This window comes from Fundulus heteroclitus, chromosome 3 (assembly GCF_011125445.2).
Source record: "Fundulus heteroclitus isolate FHET01 chromosome 3, MU-UCD_Fhet_4.1, whole genome shotgun sequence".
NCBI classification, from domain to species: Eukaryota; Metazoa; Chordata; class Actinopteri; order Cyprinodontiformes; family Fundulidae; genus Fundulus; species Fundulus heteroclitus.
This window is the reverse complement of record NC_046363.1, coordinates 43,156,486-43,176,473: the sequence shown is the minus strand read 5'-3', so window position 1 is coordinate 43,176,473 and position 19,988 is coordinate 43,156,486. Positions and strand designations below refer to the sequence as shown.

Genomic DNA, 19,988 nt, shown 5'->3' with positions numbered 1-19,988 from the left:
TAATGCCTGGAGAACTAGTGATCGCACTTTTCTGGTTCATCAAAGCAAAAAAATTAATTTGTTTCAGTGGGAAATGTTTGCAATTGTGTGAATGATTATATAGAGTGGAAACGTTTTAACAAAGGAAGACAGAGGTGAGTATATTTGGTGGCACATTAAGGGACCTGGGGTATCTTGGCCTGTTTCTGAAGCCGACTGCCTCAAATCTTGGTTTTAAAAATGGATCAAGGCTGTCATTAGTCCAGCTTCTCGTCAGCAACAGGCCAAGATAAAGCCCATGTTAGCAAAAAAAAAAAAGAAAAATGTACTGGGAGACAGTGTTCCCATAGTTGGATGACTAAGTTTATTTATAAAGCGCTTTTCAGCAACAAGACGATTCAAAGTGCTGAACATGAACAGAAAAAAACATTACAGACAGGAAAAGATAAACAAGGGAATAGGCTACGTAAATCATTGATTAGACTTATTCCATACATTAACAAAACACACAGAAAGACTTAATTGTTCCTATTAATAATAAGAAATAAGCTAAGTATATTCTTGGGAACTGTAATGCTCCTTCTTTTCAGAGGGTCTTTAATCACACGCCTGCAGATGGAGCAAAGTGCAACTCGACTTTTGAGCGAATTTCATAATTTTCGAGTTCACTTCACTGGCTGCCCGTCCATTTTAGGATCCATGTTAAAATGATTTTAGGTGCTTTTAAGTCTTTAAATTTCCTCACCCCGCTCTGCCTCGCTGAGCTTTTACAGTCCACCTCTTCCCTCAGGTCAGCGGACCTTCTGCTGTAGTCAGTACCAAGAACGAATCGGTTCTGCTTGCTATCTGCACCGCTCTTTGGCTTCTGTGTTTGTCTTACGGTGTTTTATAAATAAATACAGTTGAAAGTTGAAAACTTTTGCACAATGCAATGTGAATCTTAAAGTGCTAAAAGTACGTCTTCACCAAAACGCTCATAACCATCAACACAAGCCGGTTACAAGGAGCTATAAATATGGTAATTTTGTTCACTTCCTCGCTCTCTCTGCTGCTGCTGGGTTACACAATTCATCACTGACAGCTCGAATCACGCAAAAAGACCCAGAATAACGTTTTAAGGCTCCCTGTCACTTCGGCATCCCACCAAGGCATCCAGCTGAGGGGAAAACATCTGGGGGCTGTTGTTTCTCTGCATGTGGCAGCATTTAATTGGTCAGATGTTATAAACTCTGCACCTGGAGAAGTGACATAACTCCAGCTCTGAGTCCGCCTTGAGAGGCGCAGAAAACTGGAAGCAATACAACAACCATCTCTTAACCACTTCAGCTGGTGCACTAACATATTGCATGCATATTCAAATTGGATTTTCAGTTCAGCATGCAATTTGCCAAAAAAAAAAAGGGCTGTAGCGCTGCATGATGCCTGTCAGAAGCTGCGGTGTCCATTAGATCTTATTTGGAAACAAACCACATGCTGAATGGTGTGTTTTAGATGAAACTGCTGTCCTAATGCGCTCCTCTATCTACAAACAGGGCAATAAACTTGCTGCAGCAGGGAGTGACATAAAGGCTATGTCTTTTTTTTTAATCTTCACAGATTTATATTTAATCTGATTTGAGTCACATTCCTTAAAAGAAATGTATCTCAGAATTGTTTGTGGAATATCTCCACAATGCCATGCACTCATATTTCCTTAACCTTTTCACATTTTTTACATTACAACAAGAAGCTTGAATGTATGCTATAGCCGTTTTATGCCGTAGGCCAACACAAAGCAGTGCACTGTGTTGAATAGAAAGGAAAATAATACATCCGTTTATAAAGGGTTTGACAGAAATCAGAACAGTCTGCCATGAATTCCGATGTTTAGACTCTGATGACATTAAATCCAATCTGATGACATTAAATCCAATCGAAGTCCAGCTGTTTTATCTTTTATTAAATCCAATCCAAACCAACTACCTTTAGAAGGGATCTAATTAGTAAACAAAGCAACTAGTTAACTTTTGAAACAACATCAAGCTTTAAAGCTCTGTTTAGTCCATCACTCCAAAGACGAAAAGCGTCCAGGCCAACAGTAAATCCACCAACACATGGGCGTCTTCAAGGCCAAACAGCTCCAGCTCCTTCGACTTTCATGGTTTTCACTTGTGGACAGAAGAGAACTTCAAGTCTAACCACATATTCTCAGTTTGGTTGAGGCCTGGACTTTGACTAGGCCATTCCAACACATGTAAATGGTTCCCCTTAAACCTCTCAATTGTGCTTTAGCAGTATACTCTGGGTTGTTGTCCCGCTGGTGGACGAACCTCTGTGCTGCCACCATCATGCTTCACTGTTGGCTTTGTGATCATGCGGTGATGGGACGTGTCTTTAGGAATCCGACAGGCGGGCAACCCACAATTTAGGCCAGGCACGATGTTGCATATAAAACGGTTTATTAATAGAAACCAGAAACCTCTCAAGGGGTAAGTTGGAGATCTGGCTGTTAAGTGTGCTGGCGTACTCACTGCAGAGGTGGCAGGCAGGATGGCAAAGACTTAATCAAAGTCCAGGGGACAGGCTTGGGTCATACACTGCTAAGCAGAGATGGGCAGAAGGATCCAGAAGCTAGGCAAGGCTTGTGGCTTGCGGTACACGGTACATGGTACATGGTCCAGGTCCAGAAAACTAAACCTCAGTAGAGGGAACTTAACAGTGGTCAAGACAAGGAAATCAGGCATGGAGGAATGCTTGACATCTATTTGCAGAAGCTTTCAATAATCTGGCACCATCCTGGTATCTGCAATAAGGGCATAAGGAGCCTGAGAGATGTGTCTGGTGTAAGACTGGCCGGAGCAGTGAATGAGGCTTAATGACAGGAGGAGGTGTAGCTGAACGCAGAAAACGGCAGAGAGATAACAGAGCTGGGTTTGTGACAGACAGTGTTTTCCTTAGTGGCAGAAAATTCAGTTTTAGTCTCATCTGACTGGACCACGTCCTCCATAAATTTATCCCCGCGTGCCTTTTGGCAAACCCAACATGTGCCTTCTTATTTTTAACACTAAGTAATGTTTTTTTTCTGCCCTCTCTTCCTTAAAGCCCAGCTCTGCATAGTGTCCGGCTTATTGTGGCCCCATGGACAGATACTCCGGTCTCTGCTTCGCAGCTCTGCAACTCCACAGTGGTCCAACTGCTCCTGGATCTCTACAAGACCTTGTTGGAAAATGAAGGCCACCCGGGACAAAAACAAATGTTGTGATATCGCGGATGTCTGAACAGCTGATCAACTTCAGGAACAAGTCAGATAGAGGAAGGTTGGTACTGAAAAAGTGAGGCACAGATGAAGGCGGAGTCTTTGACATGAAGGAAGGAGGGGTAGTTGTTCAGCCTGGCAGGTTGAGGTTGAGCGATGCTCCAGGCCAGCGCGCCCATATGTCACCGTTGTTACGTCCGGCCTGGCTGTGAGGAGCGAGGGGATATGGTGGGGCAAAGTGTACGTTCGTAGATGCTTGTGTTCATATGTGGGTCTTCGCAGAGAGAGAGGGGGGAAGAACGTTAGTGTGAGAAATAATGACAATCAAGGGAGTCTGTGTGTATGAGCGTGCAATATGGGAAAACTGTGCAATCCATTATTGCTTAACAGGGCAGTAATCAACCACTGCTGGCTGGCTGACAGTGACCTAAACACAAAGCACACCAGCACAGGAAGCTGCTATGAACGCAGTGAAAATGAGAAAAAGTTGCTCATGTTTCTGCACAAAACAAAGAACAACTTTGTCTTTGCACACTGTGGTGTCCCAGCTAAAAGTTTCCTCTCCCGGCATGTAGACTGCGTCCCCACTGCAGGTCTTTGGGCTTAATGCCATTTTTTTTTTTTTTCTGAAAACAGATTTATTTATTTTTTTGCGAGATCATTCACATTACTTCGAAATTTCATAAATGTCGTAGAACATAACGGGCACTACCAAGCAAACTTTAGATTTTCAGCCGGCTGATTTAAAGTGCTGAGTGGAAATTAACTGGGAGTTATTCCGTTGTTGTTTTTTTGTTGGTTTTCGCTATTTTTGCTATTTGAAAAAAGGTATCGTCACAGGATGGCACATTTGGTGATGTATCAAAAACTCAATCACCTGCATCCACCTCTACATAAAGGCCAAAGCTGATAGTGGAGGTACAGAACCATCAAATATTTATAAGTGATAAGGTCAAGGAAATATCTCAGTGCAAATGTGAGATCCGCAGTGATAGCATTGTGGTGGGAAGGCAGAAAAGTCTACCCATAGCTAAGATAAAATATGTTCTTGCAGAACACAAATTAAAGCTGATAAAAAAACAGTTGCACTTATAATTTAATGATGTGACTTATTAAAGGGGGTAAAATGAGGCATTTATCAAACAAAGACCTTAAAAAATGTTAAAGAGTTTGCAGAGTGGATCTATCATGTGAGCTTGTAAATGCTGTGAATGCATAAGAATGGTCTCAGCTGCCTATAACTCTCCACTTCGTCCAGAGAGAGACCTGGCCAAGTACGATTCTTCTTAATAAAAGTGATAAATGGTCGAGGATTGCATTTAAGGTCAAAGAGATCTAGCACTTGCTTTTAGGAGGCTGGCAGGAGACAAATTAGTCCCAGTTTCCCTTTTTCTCTAGTTGCCCCGGAGTTAAAGGAAAAGTGTACACTCACCATATGGAAAGGAAAGTTAATCAAAGCCCCAAGAATAGAGCCGTTTAAACTCTTGTATGTACGGGGTGACCTTTAGAAAAAAAAACTGTTTGGTTTTTCACATGACTGGCAATTTTCATTTAAGAGGCATGTAATAGTTGCTGAAATACCACGACTTTCTGGTTAACATGAGTCCAAAGGTTCAGCCGGGCAATCTTACTAAAAGAGTCAACCTTTTTTTCCCTTTCTTCTCTTCGAGTCGGTGCCCACCTCCATTTTATTACATAATTAATCCCTCAGACTCCCACACAGCAGCCACCTGAACGTGTTCTCCGTGGTTCATGAGCAAACATAGCCTGTGCCGCTTAGCCATGTCTCATCCAGCGGGATGACTGATGGGGCGTCTTTGCAAATGGAATTTAATGTTTTCAATCTGATATGACGCAGTTAAAGCTGACATAGTGTATGTGCAATTATGTGCAAAAGTCTTGAATTACTTTTATTCGTTGTATACTGCGGCTTTAGGCACTAAGATGTTCTTGTGATAAATGTAAGTGGTCTTTAGGCTATTAACGTTTGTCTTTGGACTTCAGCTAATTTTTTTACCCAGCTATTGTTTAGTTCTTCCAACTGACAAGACAACATATGGCACAGTGTGTGCTTTAAAAATTAGGGAGGTGGTGGACAAAAGAAAACGTGTTCACCCTAAAACCTAATCAACTTCCAGCAGATTAAATGTTTGGTGACTTCAGTAAACAGGAAATAAATCTAGCTAAAGCCTTATAAAAAACCTTAGAGATGCCGCATCCTTCCCTTGATCATTAACTGAATGCCAAGTTTCTTGCTAATAGCTCTTCGGGGAACACCTTGATGATACTAAAATCCAATTTTCTCTGTTAAAATGTGTTAAATTTCTTTCACAAACTCAGCAAAGAAAATGAGAAAAACTGTGAGCGGCTGATACCGTGTCCGTGAACCTGCTCTACGTCTGGAGACTCTTCGGCCGGCTCCCACTCTTACCTCCTTTTCTTTCCTTTTTTTTGACCACCTACACACTTTTAAATTCAGACAACCTCTGCCTCCACTTATGTGCATAAATACAGTTAAAACAGAAATGTATATTCACTGTATAAAAAAGACAGCCAACCTTTTTTTCTCATTTTATGAAATTCAGTCAGACTATGCACATTTCCAATATGTAATCTTATTTTTTATGTTTTATCACAGGACTTGTTTCAGTGTGGACAGTGACACTCTCCTGCCACCTTCAGACTGAGAACTTATTACAGTATTACAGTGACAGGAGGGCTTATTTGATAGCCAAATATCGAACTCGGATGTCTCGCGCCAGGGCAATTGCAGTGAGCAGTTCACTAAGCAGGAGGTTTCTGAAACGGCTCATTTTTCTAGACACCAACAAATCATTTACCTATTGTTGAAAAAATGCTGGATGTTCTTTTCTTATGTAAAAAGCCTTCATGTCTTACAAAATGCACCTCTTTCTCTACATTTGGACCCATATGAAACAATCTCTCTCTCTCTCTCTCTCTCTCTCTCTCTCTCTCTCTCTCTCTCTCTCTCTCTCTCTCTCTGTGTCTAAACTCTGATAAGCAAACACTTCAGATGCCATTTTGAATTAACATCACACAATACTTTTTCCAACTTCTAGTTAAAGTGAAAACCTGCAGTTCCTCCAAGGTTACAAGTTACAGAGCTTTCTCTTCTACAAATGCCTGAGCATAATATGTAATATATGCCTCCATTATGGTGACGACTGAAGCCACTCAGTATACAGAAGCCGTCCCTCTCCAGGACACTTAATAATGAGCGTTAATTATTTTCTTGACTCTGACAAAACTATGAACAGTGACTTCTGACTTATCACCGTTTGTCACACATTTTTATGCTGAATAACTTTATAAGCAATCTATAATCAGGTAATGATTTAAACCAGGAAGAAAAGTTCTTTATATAATATGTGAGTTGGTAGATAATTGATTTTTCACCATTTCTTTTTAAAAGTACATCAAGACTTTCAGCTTTTCTTGCATAACTCATTTGGATGAGAAAAAGCCCTGACACATGACCTGGGGACAGCGCACTGGTGCATGGCAATGGTGCATGAAACTCTGTCACCTTAGATTAATGTGAGTGGAGGAAGAGGGGGAGGAGGAGGAAGAGGAGGAGGAAGGCAATCACTGTCAGCCCTCTTACTCCCCCTACAGGCCAAAGGAAGGCAAAGCAGCCAGAGAGGTGCAGCAGGGAAGAAAGCAGAGTTTGCTCTTGCAGACTTTAGGCTTGAAAGTCTGCAAAAGAGACCAGAAGGTCCACTATTATTGGCATCACAGGACCGTCTCAAACTGTCTCGACTTACTGAAATAATAATAATAAAAAAATGTTTCCAGGTTTTCTCTTCAAAGCTACAGTTAATGCATCTTCATTACAGTCCATTTGCTATTTCATTAAGGAATGACTCCTGCAGGATCATTGATCTACTTTAGTTTTGTTTGTTGAACTAATTACAAAATTAATTTGGGGCGGTGAGATAGTGGTTAAAGCAGGACACTTAAAAGACTTCAGGTTCCCTGGTTTGAATCCTACAAATTATCGGTCCCTGAGCAGAAACCTTAGCCCCAGAAAGCTCCCCTGGGCGCCACCCAGTGGCAGTCCCCTGCTAACTAAGGGGTTGCAGTAGGTATTTTTGTCTAAATGTAGTTTTTTACATAGTTGTTAAAACTGTGACCAGGTCCTGAGTAAAATATGAGACATATAATCTGTGAAAAGACTAGAAACAACAGATAGAATCAACCAACCAGAGCCAGGAGGAACGTCTGCCTCTGACTGGCTGTTGGGGCCATCAATCACCTTTGTGCTGCTCACACCCACCTCCCCTGCCCAGCGCTAATGTCATTCCAGCTCAAGATAACCGGTGGGCTGCTGCTGTGTGGAGAAATGCGGAAAAACATTGTGCTTTACAGGAAGACTGCCAACTTCTGGAGTGGTGCCTGCTCAGAAAACAAAGACGGATAAACATTAGAGCAGCATGGCAGGCGGCGTTTTGGGGGAGGAGCTGTGGAAGGCGGGCCGCAGCACAGCAGAGAGGAACGGGGAGGGACCTGTCAGGTGTTGTTGACATTTCCGGGCTAAGGCCACGCTTTTCTCAAAGCTCCCTACTGCAGCTTTAATTGCAGAGGCCACATTCGATTGGTATATACAAAGTTGCAATGAAAAAAAAAGATGATTACTAATATCTAAAGTCCTATTTTTGTTTATAAACTTCGTTTAAATGTGCATAGACTTTTTTCATTTTTACGTCAGTAGCTCACTTTGGTTTCATACAAAGTTTTTATGAAAGTTTTTATGACAATACAAGGGAGTGACTAACGACTATTGGCATCTCCCAGGGAAACAATGAAGAAAGGTCCAAGATCCAGTGAAAAAAAAGAAATATATATATATATATATGATTCCAAGAGGGAATATGAAGCAGACACTAAACCTGCCGAGGCTCAGATGTGACGCAGAGTTGGCTGACGTGAGTAAATGTTCTGATATGAGGCTCTTAAAGTTGCGATAGAACGGTTTATTTACTTAATAACGTTGGTTTTGATCACGCCGAGCTGCTGCTTTATTGTGAGGTATTGCAGAGGGTCCGGCATTATTTATAAGTGATTTATTAATTAAGCAAACCGGTATTATGATAGTTCTACTGGCGCTAGATGGCGCCATGTTTGTTTATATCTGCTCATCTCATCCGTTGTGGGGCTAGTGTTAGCCTTAAAAAGGACAGTGTATATAACCTTATTTTATCATGATCAAATGTTTTATAACGTGGCTATATACCTTTAAAAATTCAGCTGTGTTTTAAATGTTATTTCTTCCTTTTTCTTCTTCTTTTTTGTACCACTCTACAAAATAATATACACAAAAAAATCATGACACTTCATATATCATATGAGAGGACCATGTCTCATGGTTAACTTTTCCTCTGGACAGCACATAAATGATTTAAAATAAAGTTAAGTAAGGTGTGCATTATGTGTCCTAACTTTAACATACTTATGATAAATATAGAATAACAGTTTTCTGACATGCACACAAATGATAAAGACGCAACCAAGCTAAACAACTGATAACTCAATAGGCAACTACACGTTGCTAGGGTTATGCAGATCTAGATGATATTTTTTATACTTTTACATCTGTCATTGTCATGCTTACATGTTACATCTGTATTTTGCATTCAGTTAATAGGCGTTGTTTAAAAAAAGCTGCACTGAATGGAGATAATCTGGCTATTAATTTAAAAGTGTTACATTTTACATTTTAATACATTCACACATAGCAGTGTTGACTAGATTTCTTAGGTTCAGTTTTAACCTTGAATGCAAGGTATAAACTTATTTAAAGCTAATCATTCAAGTGGACAAAACACATAAAAGATTTCATGACTATTTGCTAAACAAAGATGCAGCAAGAATGAGTGTAAAGCTGTACGCCCTTATTGCTTCTGCATGATCTAACAAGGAAAGTATCCACCAGGTGCTGCTAATCAAAGTCGGTAAATAAACTGACTTTGATTAGAGATTAACTGATGATCAGTACTGTGTGGACCTCTATAAAAGAAGAAGCGTGCTAACTGTGTACGTTAACTCATGTCTAAGGTTGGCAGTCATCGACTATGACCTTGGAGAAGAAACAGTTGCTGTCCATCAATCAGGGAAGGGTTATAAGGCCAATCCCAAACTATCTACAGTCCATCATCCTACAGAAATGTTTGTTTTTTAAATGAAAAATATGTAGGAAGCCGCCAGTCTGACAGGGAGAAGAACCCCGCAAAATTCAGTCCAAGGTCAGAATGCAACTCTGCTCAGAGAAATGACAAAAAATCCAACCTTAACATTTGTTTGTGTATATTTTACGTTAATTCGGGTTGCTAAACGACACGCTGCATAGTGTTGTACATTATTTATAGCCACATCTCAACTCTAATTTGTTGCATTTTATTTACTTCTTTTGTTATGTGTTTTACTACTGCTGTGTTTTACTTTTACACTTTGTATTGCAGCTGTTGCAGAGCAATTTCCCTCAGGATAAATCAAGCTTTTTGAATCTTGAAGAGCTCCATTTCAACTCGATAAGCCTCCGTTTCAGCTTAAATGTAAAAGTTCATGACAAAAAAAAAAAAAAATATGAAAATGTGCCGCTTCCTTGGAAGAGGCGCTGGGATGCAAAGCGCCTTGAGGTGATGGTTTGGAGCCAAAGAACATAAACAGCCTGCAGTCACTGAGTCTTAGCTAAACACCAAAGTATTCTGGAACAAAATGTCGACCCGTTTTTTACTATGATTCTAAAATCTGATTTTATTTCTAAGTAATTAGATGTGATTACAGAGATAGTAACATACTGACGCTACGTCGGGTTTTCAGCTTCTTTATGTTCTTCTCCAAGTGGCACGACAGCATTTTTATTGCACAGAGCACACCTAAAGAAAAACTTTCAGACACTCTTTTAAAGACTCAGGGGAAATAAAAGACATAGTTACAATTCCTGAATAATAATTTGAGGAAAAACAGAAAGCTGCATGTAAGCTTCTTGTGATTTGAGAGTGAAAAAGTTTCACACCTTTAAACCTTAAGATAACATTTTGATCTGGATCTACAACTGTAAACTATTCCACATTCAGACAATGAGTCTTGTTTCGCGAGTATTATGAGGAAAAAAATGCCACCATATCAAAGGGGGTGACTCCATTCTGTCCTAATTTTAAGGAAACATCCCAATGAACTGAAAGCTGCAGGACCCAGGAGCCCCGGGGGGGCACGATCAACACTAATATCCAGAGTGACATTTCAGAGGCACAACAGAGGAGTCAGGAGCAACACCTCGACTCCGACAGAAAACAATTCAAAGGAGAGCAGGGAGCTGTGAGGAGTCCTGTCAGTCACTCGAGAATAAGGGATCCAGGGAGAAGAAAGTGTGAGCAATGGAGCAGAGGGCAAACACGGAGAGATGAAGCAGAGAGAGATGACAGTTAAAAAAAGGGCAAATGCCAGAGAGACAGATGGGATGGAACAACAGAGATTAGATGGAGAAGAGAGATCAGAGTAAATGTAAAGAGTTATAATCCGATATGTGGAATTCAGGAGAATTGAGCCCAGAGGGTGCAGGAGATGCAGGAGATGCAGGGACCAGCAGGACGACGAGCATCAGAGCAAAGCGAAAGCAGAGAGGTGAAAGGTGCGTCTGAGAGATGAGCTGCCACCAAAGAAAATAACGCTGGAGAAAACAGAGCAAAGTCCGCTATGAATGTTTGCTGTGGAAAACTACAGAATGATTGGCTTTTTTTCTCCCCCTGGCAGCCGTCTGAACTGAATGGAAATAGATGGAAGAGGAGGGGAGGAGAGAGACAGCCCGCTCCGCATGAGCCGACTGACAGCCATGAATATTTAAAGGCCTCTCGCCGTCGCTGAGGTGACGGATATCAGCGCGTCGGTCCCGCCGCCCATCCGTCCGCAGCTGCTGCGTTATTGGCACAATTAGACAGCGATGAGGTTCCGATTAATTGAACCGGGCTGTCCGTTGAATACTCCCAGAGAAGCATAGGTCACTTATCTGGATCACAGTGTGCTCTTTTCCTCTGAGTGATTACCATCTGAAATACGAATGGCAGCCATGCACACACACACACACTGGCCACAGTTAACAGGCAAAAGATTCACTTTAGCATCTCTAACTACATTAATCCCAAACACATTTAGGTGGATTATGCAGCTAACCTATTGTGCAGGGGGAAAAAAATCCCTGACAATGACAACAAACCCCAGTGTGGCTCGGTGATGTGTCACATTAAAGTAGATGAAAAACTACATCAGCATAATCGTGGTGTAGAACCATAATGAAGCTGTCAGACCTGCAGAGGTGCCCTATGGATTTTAGAAGACTGCTCCCTATAAGCTTCAGCTCCCATACTGTTTGAAATTACACTGCCAGGCCAAAAAAAAAAAAAGTTACTGTCTCCAAGGATTTTCTGGCACACCTTTTGCTTTGATTGTTTTCCGTTTAAGCCACAACTGGATCAATGCATTTAGGGTCCAGAACTCATCAAAAAGGACAGGTGGTAGTGCTTGCCTGGCACCAGTTGTTGTTTTTCTACCACTCTCCGGAAACTGCACCAAATCTTTGCTGCGCTGGAAGTAAGATCAGTTTTGATCAAAGGCTGCAGGCGGGCACCGTGGAGCCCTATGACCACCCACTGACCACCAGTATGTCAATAAGCATGGATGGATGGAGATTGCTGAATTTTCCTGATAGACTGCACAGGAAGCCCTGTAACCTCTACCAGGGTGACAGATCAAAGATCCAGCCGAAAGGTGCAGCTTTCTGAGAGACATTAAACCAGCTGTATGCACAATTATTAGGCCTAGTTGTATTTTGGAGAATTTCTATCATATACCAGGTACATTCAATCAAAAATGTTTCTAACCCCCAGAACTGAATGTCTGCACGGTTACTGATCGACTTTAGATGTGCAGAATAAATGCACCAATATGCAGTAATGAACAACTCAGAATGTACAAATAAAGAGTTTGGGCATTTTTAAAAGAAGAATCTGTGACTACTTTAGCTGTCCTTGTGAATAACATTCATGGTGTCTGTCAGTTTCTTGATCCGTTGACAGTTTAGTTTTTTTCTTGGTGAACCAGCAGCCGCAGCCTCTCAGTCACTGCTGAGAGAAGTTCATTATTTCCCTTCACAATAAATCCCGTTTACGAAGGCCTGCAGCTTTTTGACGTGGTTTGGATCAGGTGAGGATCGGGACTGCGTCATTATTCTTTCAGCTTTTAGGCCTTTAGTTTCTAACTGCGTGTAGTGGACCATTGCCCTTCTCCTTGCTGGTGTCTGAGTAGAAATAGAGGTCTTTACCAGTTTTAAGGATCCAGCCATGGTCCCGTCCATCTGACCTGTCAAGAGCACCTATAATCTCATAATTGCTGATTTAATCTTGATTTAATTGCTTTCTATTAAATCAGGAATACAATTCAAAATTGTCTTTCTCATATTAATCAATCTCCATCATATATCAGAGCTCTGATTACCCCGTATGTTCCTAACAGAGCACTTCGCTCTCAGACTGCAGGTCTGCTGGTGGTTCCTAGAGTCTCTAAAAGTAGAATGGGAGGCAGATCCTTTAGCTATCAGGCTCCTCTCCTGTGGAACCAACTCCCAGTTTTGGTCCGTGAGGCAGACACCCCGTCTACTTTTAAGACTAATCTTAAAACTTTCCTTTTTGACAAAACTTGTAGTTAGAGTGTCTCATGTTACCCTGAGCTAGCTTAGGCTACTGGAGGACATAACCACTTTCCCTAAATCTGCTACATCTTCCTACAATTCTCCAATTTTGCATTATTTGCAGTGATTTGATCTTTTAACTTTATGCTCTCTCATTGTTTTTTCCTCTCAATAACAGCTACATCTGTCCAGCCGTTCTGTTTAGCTGTGACACCATCCTGGAGGGGGGTGTTGGTTAAGTTACTTCATGTTCTCCTCCATTTGGCACCGTCTTTTAGTGTTTAACCCTGTTTCTCTCCTAGAAGAAACAGGGTTAAAGCAGTTGGCTGAGGTTTTACTGTAACTAACTGAATTTGCTATATTTATTTCTATAGACTTGAAAATGGACTCTGACCTAATCTGTTTAGCTGTGCTTCTCTCCTAGATGAAACCAATAAAGGAGCTATTGCTGGCATTACGTTTTTATTTTTTCTCTCACATAGAAAGTACTCCTGGGTCAGTGCTTTTAGGCTCTTTTTTGTGTCTCAGACCCCCAGGGAGTCATGGCCGATGACCGTTCACACTGAGCCAGAGGTTTTTCCTTCCTGTTAAAGGGGAGTTTTTCTCTCCACTGTCGCTACATGCGTGCTCAGTTTGAGGGTTTGCTGCAAAGCCAACGACACAATGCCAGCAACTGTCCACTGTGGCTCTACGCTCATCCAGGGAGAGAGAATGCTGCCTGCTGGGTTTCGTTAGATAGAAAATGCTTAACTTTGAAACCTAAAATTTGTCTGGGTAAGTTGATTAAATTAACTCTGTAAAATGCCTTGAGAGGACGTGTTTTGAATTGGCGCTATATAAATAAACTGAATGGAATTTAAAAGCTCCATTTAACCTGTCTTATGGTTGAGGTTTCTTTGCCCAGTCTTGATGTTTCTGCTTATGTGTCTTGTTCCACTTAGCTTGGGCCTGTCTGAGCACAGAACACCTCGTATTCTCAGGAACTCTGGGTACTTCTCCAATCTCTGGCAGTTAATTGGCTTATTTTTTACTCATCAATTTTACTGCAAACCTGTTAACTGTTTGCAACACCCCCAAATAATTCAGCAATTCCAGAAGTGCTGCATCTCTCTGAAAAGCTTCTTACAATTCTTGCTTTTCAGTCTGGAAACCTAGTTTGTGACTCACGTTGCCCGAACAATAGAAGCTGCCTAACAATGCACACCTTGACATAAACACCTTAGGTGTTGAACTCCTTGGGACACACCATGCCTCATTACACACATGCACATCCTCTCAATGCTTACTTGCAATAAGAATTTAGCTTTATACAGCTTGGAGATGGGAAATATGCAGAAAATGATGATATGGCAAAATAATTGTGCTCACAGTGCAAATACATATTTGAAGCATTGTGCATAATTTCAATCCTTTGTATATAAAAAAAAATCCACAATTAATTCAAACTTTTGTACCCAAATGTTTCCAAAAAATGTGGCTGTTGTATGTTGTATGGAAAATCTAAGAACTGGAAAAATCTATTATCTTTTAACAGTTTCTGAGACAGAGGTAAAAAGCTGAAAACACTACCCTCTCCTGGCCTGAACAGCAACAGGAGATTTTCATTCACATGAGCAGAGGATGAAATATCTGTGATGCAAACTGACAACAAAAATTACTCACGTTAATGAGCAACCTGAGAAGCAGACGAGAACTCAGAATAAATATAACGAGCTATCCTCTTCATCAGTAAATAAATCCTGTGCTTGTTTAGCAGCAGGTACTTCTAAAACATTCCCAGCTACACATATAACAGATTAACACAGTTACTTCTGGTTACTGACAATAAAAAGGAAATAATTCAGTAAATACATCACACCTGAAGAAGTTCCCCCTGGAATATTTTACAGATGACCAAATACCTTAACTGGGAAGTATCCTTAAAGCACACATTCTCTGTTTAGAGAAGGTCGTTTTACGTAAATGAGTGCGTATATCATTTTCTGGCTCACAATGGTAATAGAAAACACAAAGTCAGAGCATCAGGACGACTTTAGAACGTTCTAATTTTCGACAAATCATGCAAATTCCCCCAATCAGCAGAAAAGGTTTATCTGTATTTTATTGTGTCTTCCTGCTAATAGAGCAGAAAATAACACACTGGGGGGATTCCCAGCCTACAGCATTTGGCAGCCATGAACAATAAAATACAACACAGTGGACATGTAAAGTGAAATGATTGTTTGTAAAAGGAATCACTATAGATGTAGATGAACAGTGCTACAGACTATTTTCCTTCTTTTTTATTTTTTTCCCCACAACTAATTGTTTCAAATCATCAAAACAACTTTTGTACATCATAAATAACTGGAGTGAATGTAAAACAGCTATTTTAGGATAACAATTACATTTATTAAGAAAAGCTATCTAAACCAACCTGGTCTTAATTGTCCTTCTAAATCATAAATATAATGTGTCAAGCCACATTTATTCAATTGAATTTGATCTTATTTATATACCACCAATTCACAACATATCATCTCAAGGCTCTTTCCAAAGTCAGACTCCATCAGATCCTCCAGATTGGTCAGAAAGTTTCCTCTATAAGGAAACCCAGCAGGTTGCATCAAGTCTCTCCAAGCAGCATTCACTCCTCCTGAAAGAGCGTAGAGCCACAGTGGACAGTCGTCTGCATTGTTGATGGCTTTGCAGCAATCCCTCATACTGAGCATGCATGAAGCGACAGTGGAGAGGAAAACTCCCCTTTAACAGGGAGGAGAACCTCCAGCATAACCAGAACCAGGCTCAGTGTGAACGCTCATCTGCCTCCACCCACTGGGGCTTAGAGAAGACAGAGCAGAGACACAGAAAGCACAGAAGCTCACATTGACCCAGGAGTACTTTCTATGTTAGATGGTAATAGTGGATGATCTGCCTCCCCTGATGATGTCACACCTAACAGAACACCAGACCAGGTGTACCTTCTATGAAGAGAAAAATGACAGAGAATAAAAAGTTAAAAGCTGAAATAACAACAAACAATGCAGATTGGAGAGCAGTAGGAGAACTCAGCAGAGTGAGAGAAATAGACCCTGATGTCCTCCAGCAGCCTAAGCCTATAGCAGCATAACTATAGAGGTAGCTCAGGGTAACATGAGACACTCTGACTATAAGCTTTGTCACAAAGGAAAGTTTTAAGATTAGTCTTAAAAGTAGACGGGGTGTCTGCCTCACGGACCAAAACTGGGAGTTGGTTCCACAGGAGAGGAGCCTGATAGCTAAAGGATCTGCCTCCCATTCTACTTTTAGAGACTCTAGGAACCAGCACCAGACCTGCAGTCTGAGAGCGAAGTGCTCTGTTAGGAACATACGGGGTAATCAGAGCTCTGATATATGATGGAGCTTGATTATTAAGGGCTTTATACCTTAGAAGAAGAATTTTAAATTCTATTCTTGATTTAACAGGAAGCCAATGAAGGGAAGCTAAAATTGGAGAAATATGATCCCTCTGGTTGATTTTCATCAGAACTCTTGCTGCAGCATTTTAGATCAGCTGAAGACTTTGAAATGCATATTGTGGACTTCCTGATAGTAAAGAATTACAATAGTCCAGCCTTAAAGTAACTTTGGAAACTACAGCAAACCAGAGCGAGGAGCCATTACCCACATATGGAGGAAACATGGAATAGTGGAGTTGCCAGCCAACAACAATTACTCCAAGAGTGAATCAACTACTCAATTCACAAGTTAACAAAAGAACCAAATAAAACGTCTGCAGACCTCACTTGCCTCAGTGTTCATGGTTTAACAATAGGAAAAAGACACTGGGCGAAATTGCTTTAATGGGAGGGTTCCAATGTGAAAACCACAGTTAAGTAAAAAACACACAGGCTCGTCTCACATTCGCCAAAAACATGTTGATGAGTCCCGAGACCTTTGGGAAATTAGTCTGTGGACTGGCCAGACAAAAACCATAAAGTCAGCATCTCATTATTTCTGGCATAATCATAACAGCATTTCTACACAAGATATAAATACATACACGTATATACAAACACACACATACAGTAGCATCACCCCGCTAAATAACCAACACACCTTGATCAAGTGAATCGCTGAGCTCAGAGATATGCTAATGAGGAAACTCAACCATTTGATTAAGGTGTGTTGGAGAAGGGATGCATCTAAAAGTTACAGGACTGCAGCGCTCAAAGTCTTAAACTGGGCATTATTACATCCAACTAGCGACCAACTAGCTCCTAGCAGGTATCATTACAGTAAAGATGAAAAGGCACGAGTCAGTGCATTTACAGGAACCTGGAAGTGGTTGTCATTAACACCAGGGGACTCAGCCATGAGTGCAAGACCATATATAAAAAACTTAGAGCAGATCTACCTACGTAGATCGACCACAAGAAACTCAATAACTCAATGCCACATGTAGATCCTGGAGTATAACATCAACAGGAGATTTATATCTTTCATAAAAAGCTCAATGAAAATGTGGTGTGGTGGGGGGGGGGGCTGGGGGGGGGGGGCTCTGGAAGCCGATTGGCCATAATAATTGGCAATAACTGATGAACTCTCGGTGTCTTTATTCTGTCCTTTTCTGTCAGTCATCTCCTATTTCATTTCCATTTTAAAACAATATTGTCAAAATGTGAAACTGAGCTCTAAAACTTTTGACCAATCAGATATTAAAATGTGAGACCTTTTGCTCAGTGTTTTGTTTGTATTTCAGGCTTTTTATGGTGCCAACCTGTTCTTTTTAAACTGACATTATTGGGGATTTAAAGCCTCATTAGATATTAAAGTTTAACTGTCCTCAAATGTTATTCACTAGGTGGAAACCTGTGTGCGTGAGAAGTCAGACAATCTGCAGAAGCAAATAAAGCTGTTATTAGCAGCCAGATTTGTCTGGTTCCTGGGTTACCAAAATGTCAGTCGCTGTAACATCCTGTAAAAGCTCTCAAAGCACCTGTCGTCTTTCCGGATCCGACCTTCGTGTCACGCCGTCAAGTCTGCAGCATGACACATTTTCCCTTTTGATAAACCAGGAATAAAAGAGAGGTTATACAATTCTGTAGCTGGTATTTTTTGGTTGCTATTAAATAGATTGTTGCACATGTTCAGTTGTTTTACATTAAATCTATTATTTTATATTATCTAACACATGCTAACCAAATTTTAATGACAATTTCTTACTCGCAGCCTGTCACAAACGCACAAACGCAAAGATTTTCTTCAGAAAGGGAGATTCCACAAAGCTTACTGGATGAAAACTACAGTTATATCCAATAAATATTATTGAAAAGTTATTCTTATTTACTTATTTCAGTAACTCAACTGAGTTAAACACATTATATAGCTGATTAGATACAGATTACAGATTTTTGCTCACAACGGATGAAAATAGGAATATTACATCAGACCAATTAAAACAAATATTTAATACAGTAATGTGGGCTTAAAGAAAAGTATATTTAATTGCTGCTCCAAGGTTGTTATTCCCAGAAGGTACTTTTGATCTGGCAAACAAGCCTCATCAGAATTAGAACAGAAAACTAGACTCTGCTTTGCGCATACAGCAGAATAATGCTGCCACAAGACTCCTTGAAGATAATGTTTCCATGTCAGGATGCATATTCTGATTTACTGAATATGACTGAATGTGACCAACTGAAGGGTGCGTTATCTGTCAGGCTTTGTCTCAGGTCTTTACATTAGTTTCAGCAAAACCTGGACAAATTGTCTCTGCTGGAGACAGTTCGTCAGGCCAGACTCTTCTCATTTTGTCCTTAACGCCCTTATTTTCTTTAAATTAACAATGCACCGTACATGTTTTAGACAGGAAGCAAGTGTAAAAAGCAGCCAGTCTTCAGAAGACTTTCAGAAAACTCCTCAGAGATAAAAGAGAAACCGTTAAAACAGAGTGTGGCCACAGCGAAGCTAAGTATGGAGCAATCAGGGGTGGTTTAAAAGTTGTGCACAGTGATGCATAAGTCACATAAGATACATCAGCGTATTCTGAACAAGTAGAGCACCGTACCTCTTCCTGGTCCAACATGCTGTACTGATGTCCAGAGCTCACACAACGACGGGGGTTCCAGCGATCGAGGGGTTGACGCTCGTGCAAGGGGCGGTCGTAGACGGGGCGCTCGTGCAAAGGACGGTGGAAGGAAGGGCGCTCGTAGGCAGGACGGTCAAAGGAGGGGCGGTCGAAGGAAGGGCGGTCGAAGGAAGGGCGCTCAAGAACGGGACGATCAAAGGATGGACGGTCGTAGGAGGGACGGTCGTAGGAGGGACGTTCGTGAGAGGGACGTTGGAAGGAAGGAGCTTGGAAGGAGTGGGCGTGGGAGCGATGATGGTGATGAGGATGGTAGGAGGGGGGGACGGCACACCTTGCATCTGGAAAGGGAAAGAAGGTGGGAGAATAGGTGGGGGGGCATTAAGGAGGAGAGAGGAAGCAGGACAAGGTAAGTTAGGATCCTAGAAAGGAATGCAGTGGCACTTTCAGGCATTTCTACTCTGAAAATATCGGTGCCAGTGGTTTTTAATTAAGGAGGTCAGTTAAGATGCATGCTGGAGAGTTCACTTGGTAGGTATCAAACTAAGGCAGCACCAAGAAACACTTGTGAGGGAGGATGTATGAAGTACTGTAAGGAGGTATGATAAGGAGAAGGACATGAAAGCAGCCGTGAAAGAGTCGGGTCAGCATCAGTAAAAGAGTTCAGAACGACTCCGCTCATGAAAAATACCACAAATAACATTTTAGAAATACAGGATTTGAAAATAAATTAACTGACACCTAAATTACTCACAAAAATGTCAAAATGTATTTTCTGTTTAATTTTCCAATTTTACACTTTTTCTGGCAAGCAAAGTAATATAAAATCTTTAACCATTAATTAGGATTGTTCCTAAATATCCCATTGACTGGAGAATTTTCAGTTTATAATTAATTTCTGATATTTCATCAACAATAGCAAATTTGCAGCCCATTGACTTATTTTGTGCAGACCCCAACTACCATTCAAAGAAGATTTGGTCCACAGATGAAGACCTTTTTTTTAAATATTGCTTTGAAGTTTG

The 19,988-nt window shown here is 41.0% G+C and overlaps 1 protein-coding gene across 12 annotated transcripts in view; it reads right to left on the bottom strand.

Moving 5' to 3' along the window:
* syngap1b (synaptic Ras GTPase activating protein 1b) overlaps positions 1–19,988 on the bottom strand; it is a 259,686-nt gene that overhangs the window by 182,720 nt on the left and 56,978 nt on the right. For 11 of the 12 annotated variants that reach the window (XM_021323653.2, XM_036135450.1, XM_021323641.2 and 8 more), the window contains exon 2: positions 18,946–19,304. The exons of the other annotated variant lie outside the window; for it this stretch is intronic. In XM_021323653.2, coding sequence (XP_021179328.2) covers positions 18,946–19,304 — 359 coding nt within the window. The remainder of the gene's footprint in view (positions 1–18,945; positions 19,305–19,988) is intronic. 12 annotated transcript variants of the gene reach the window in all.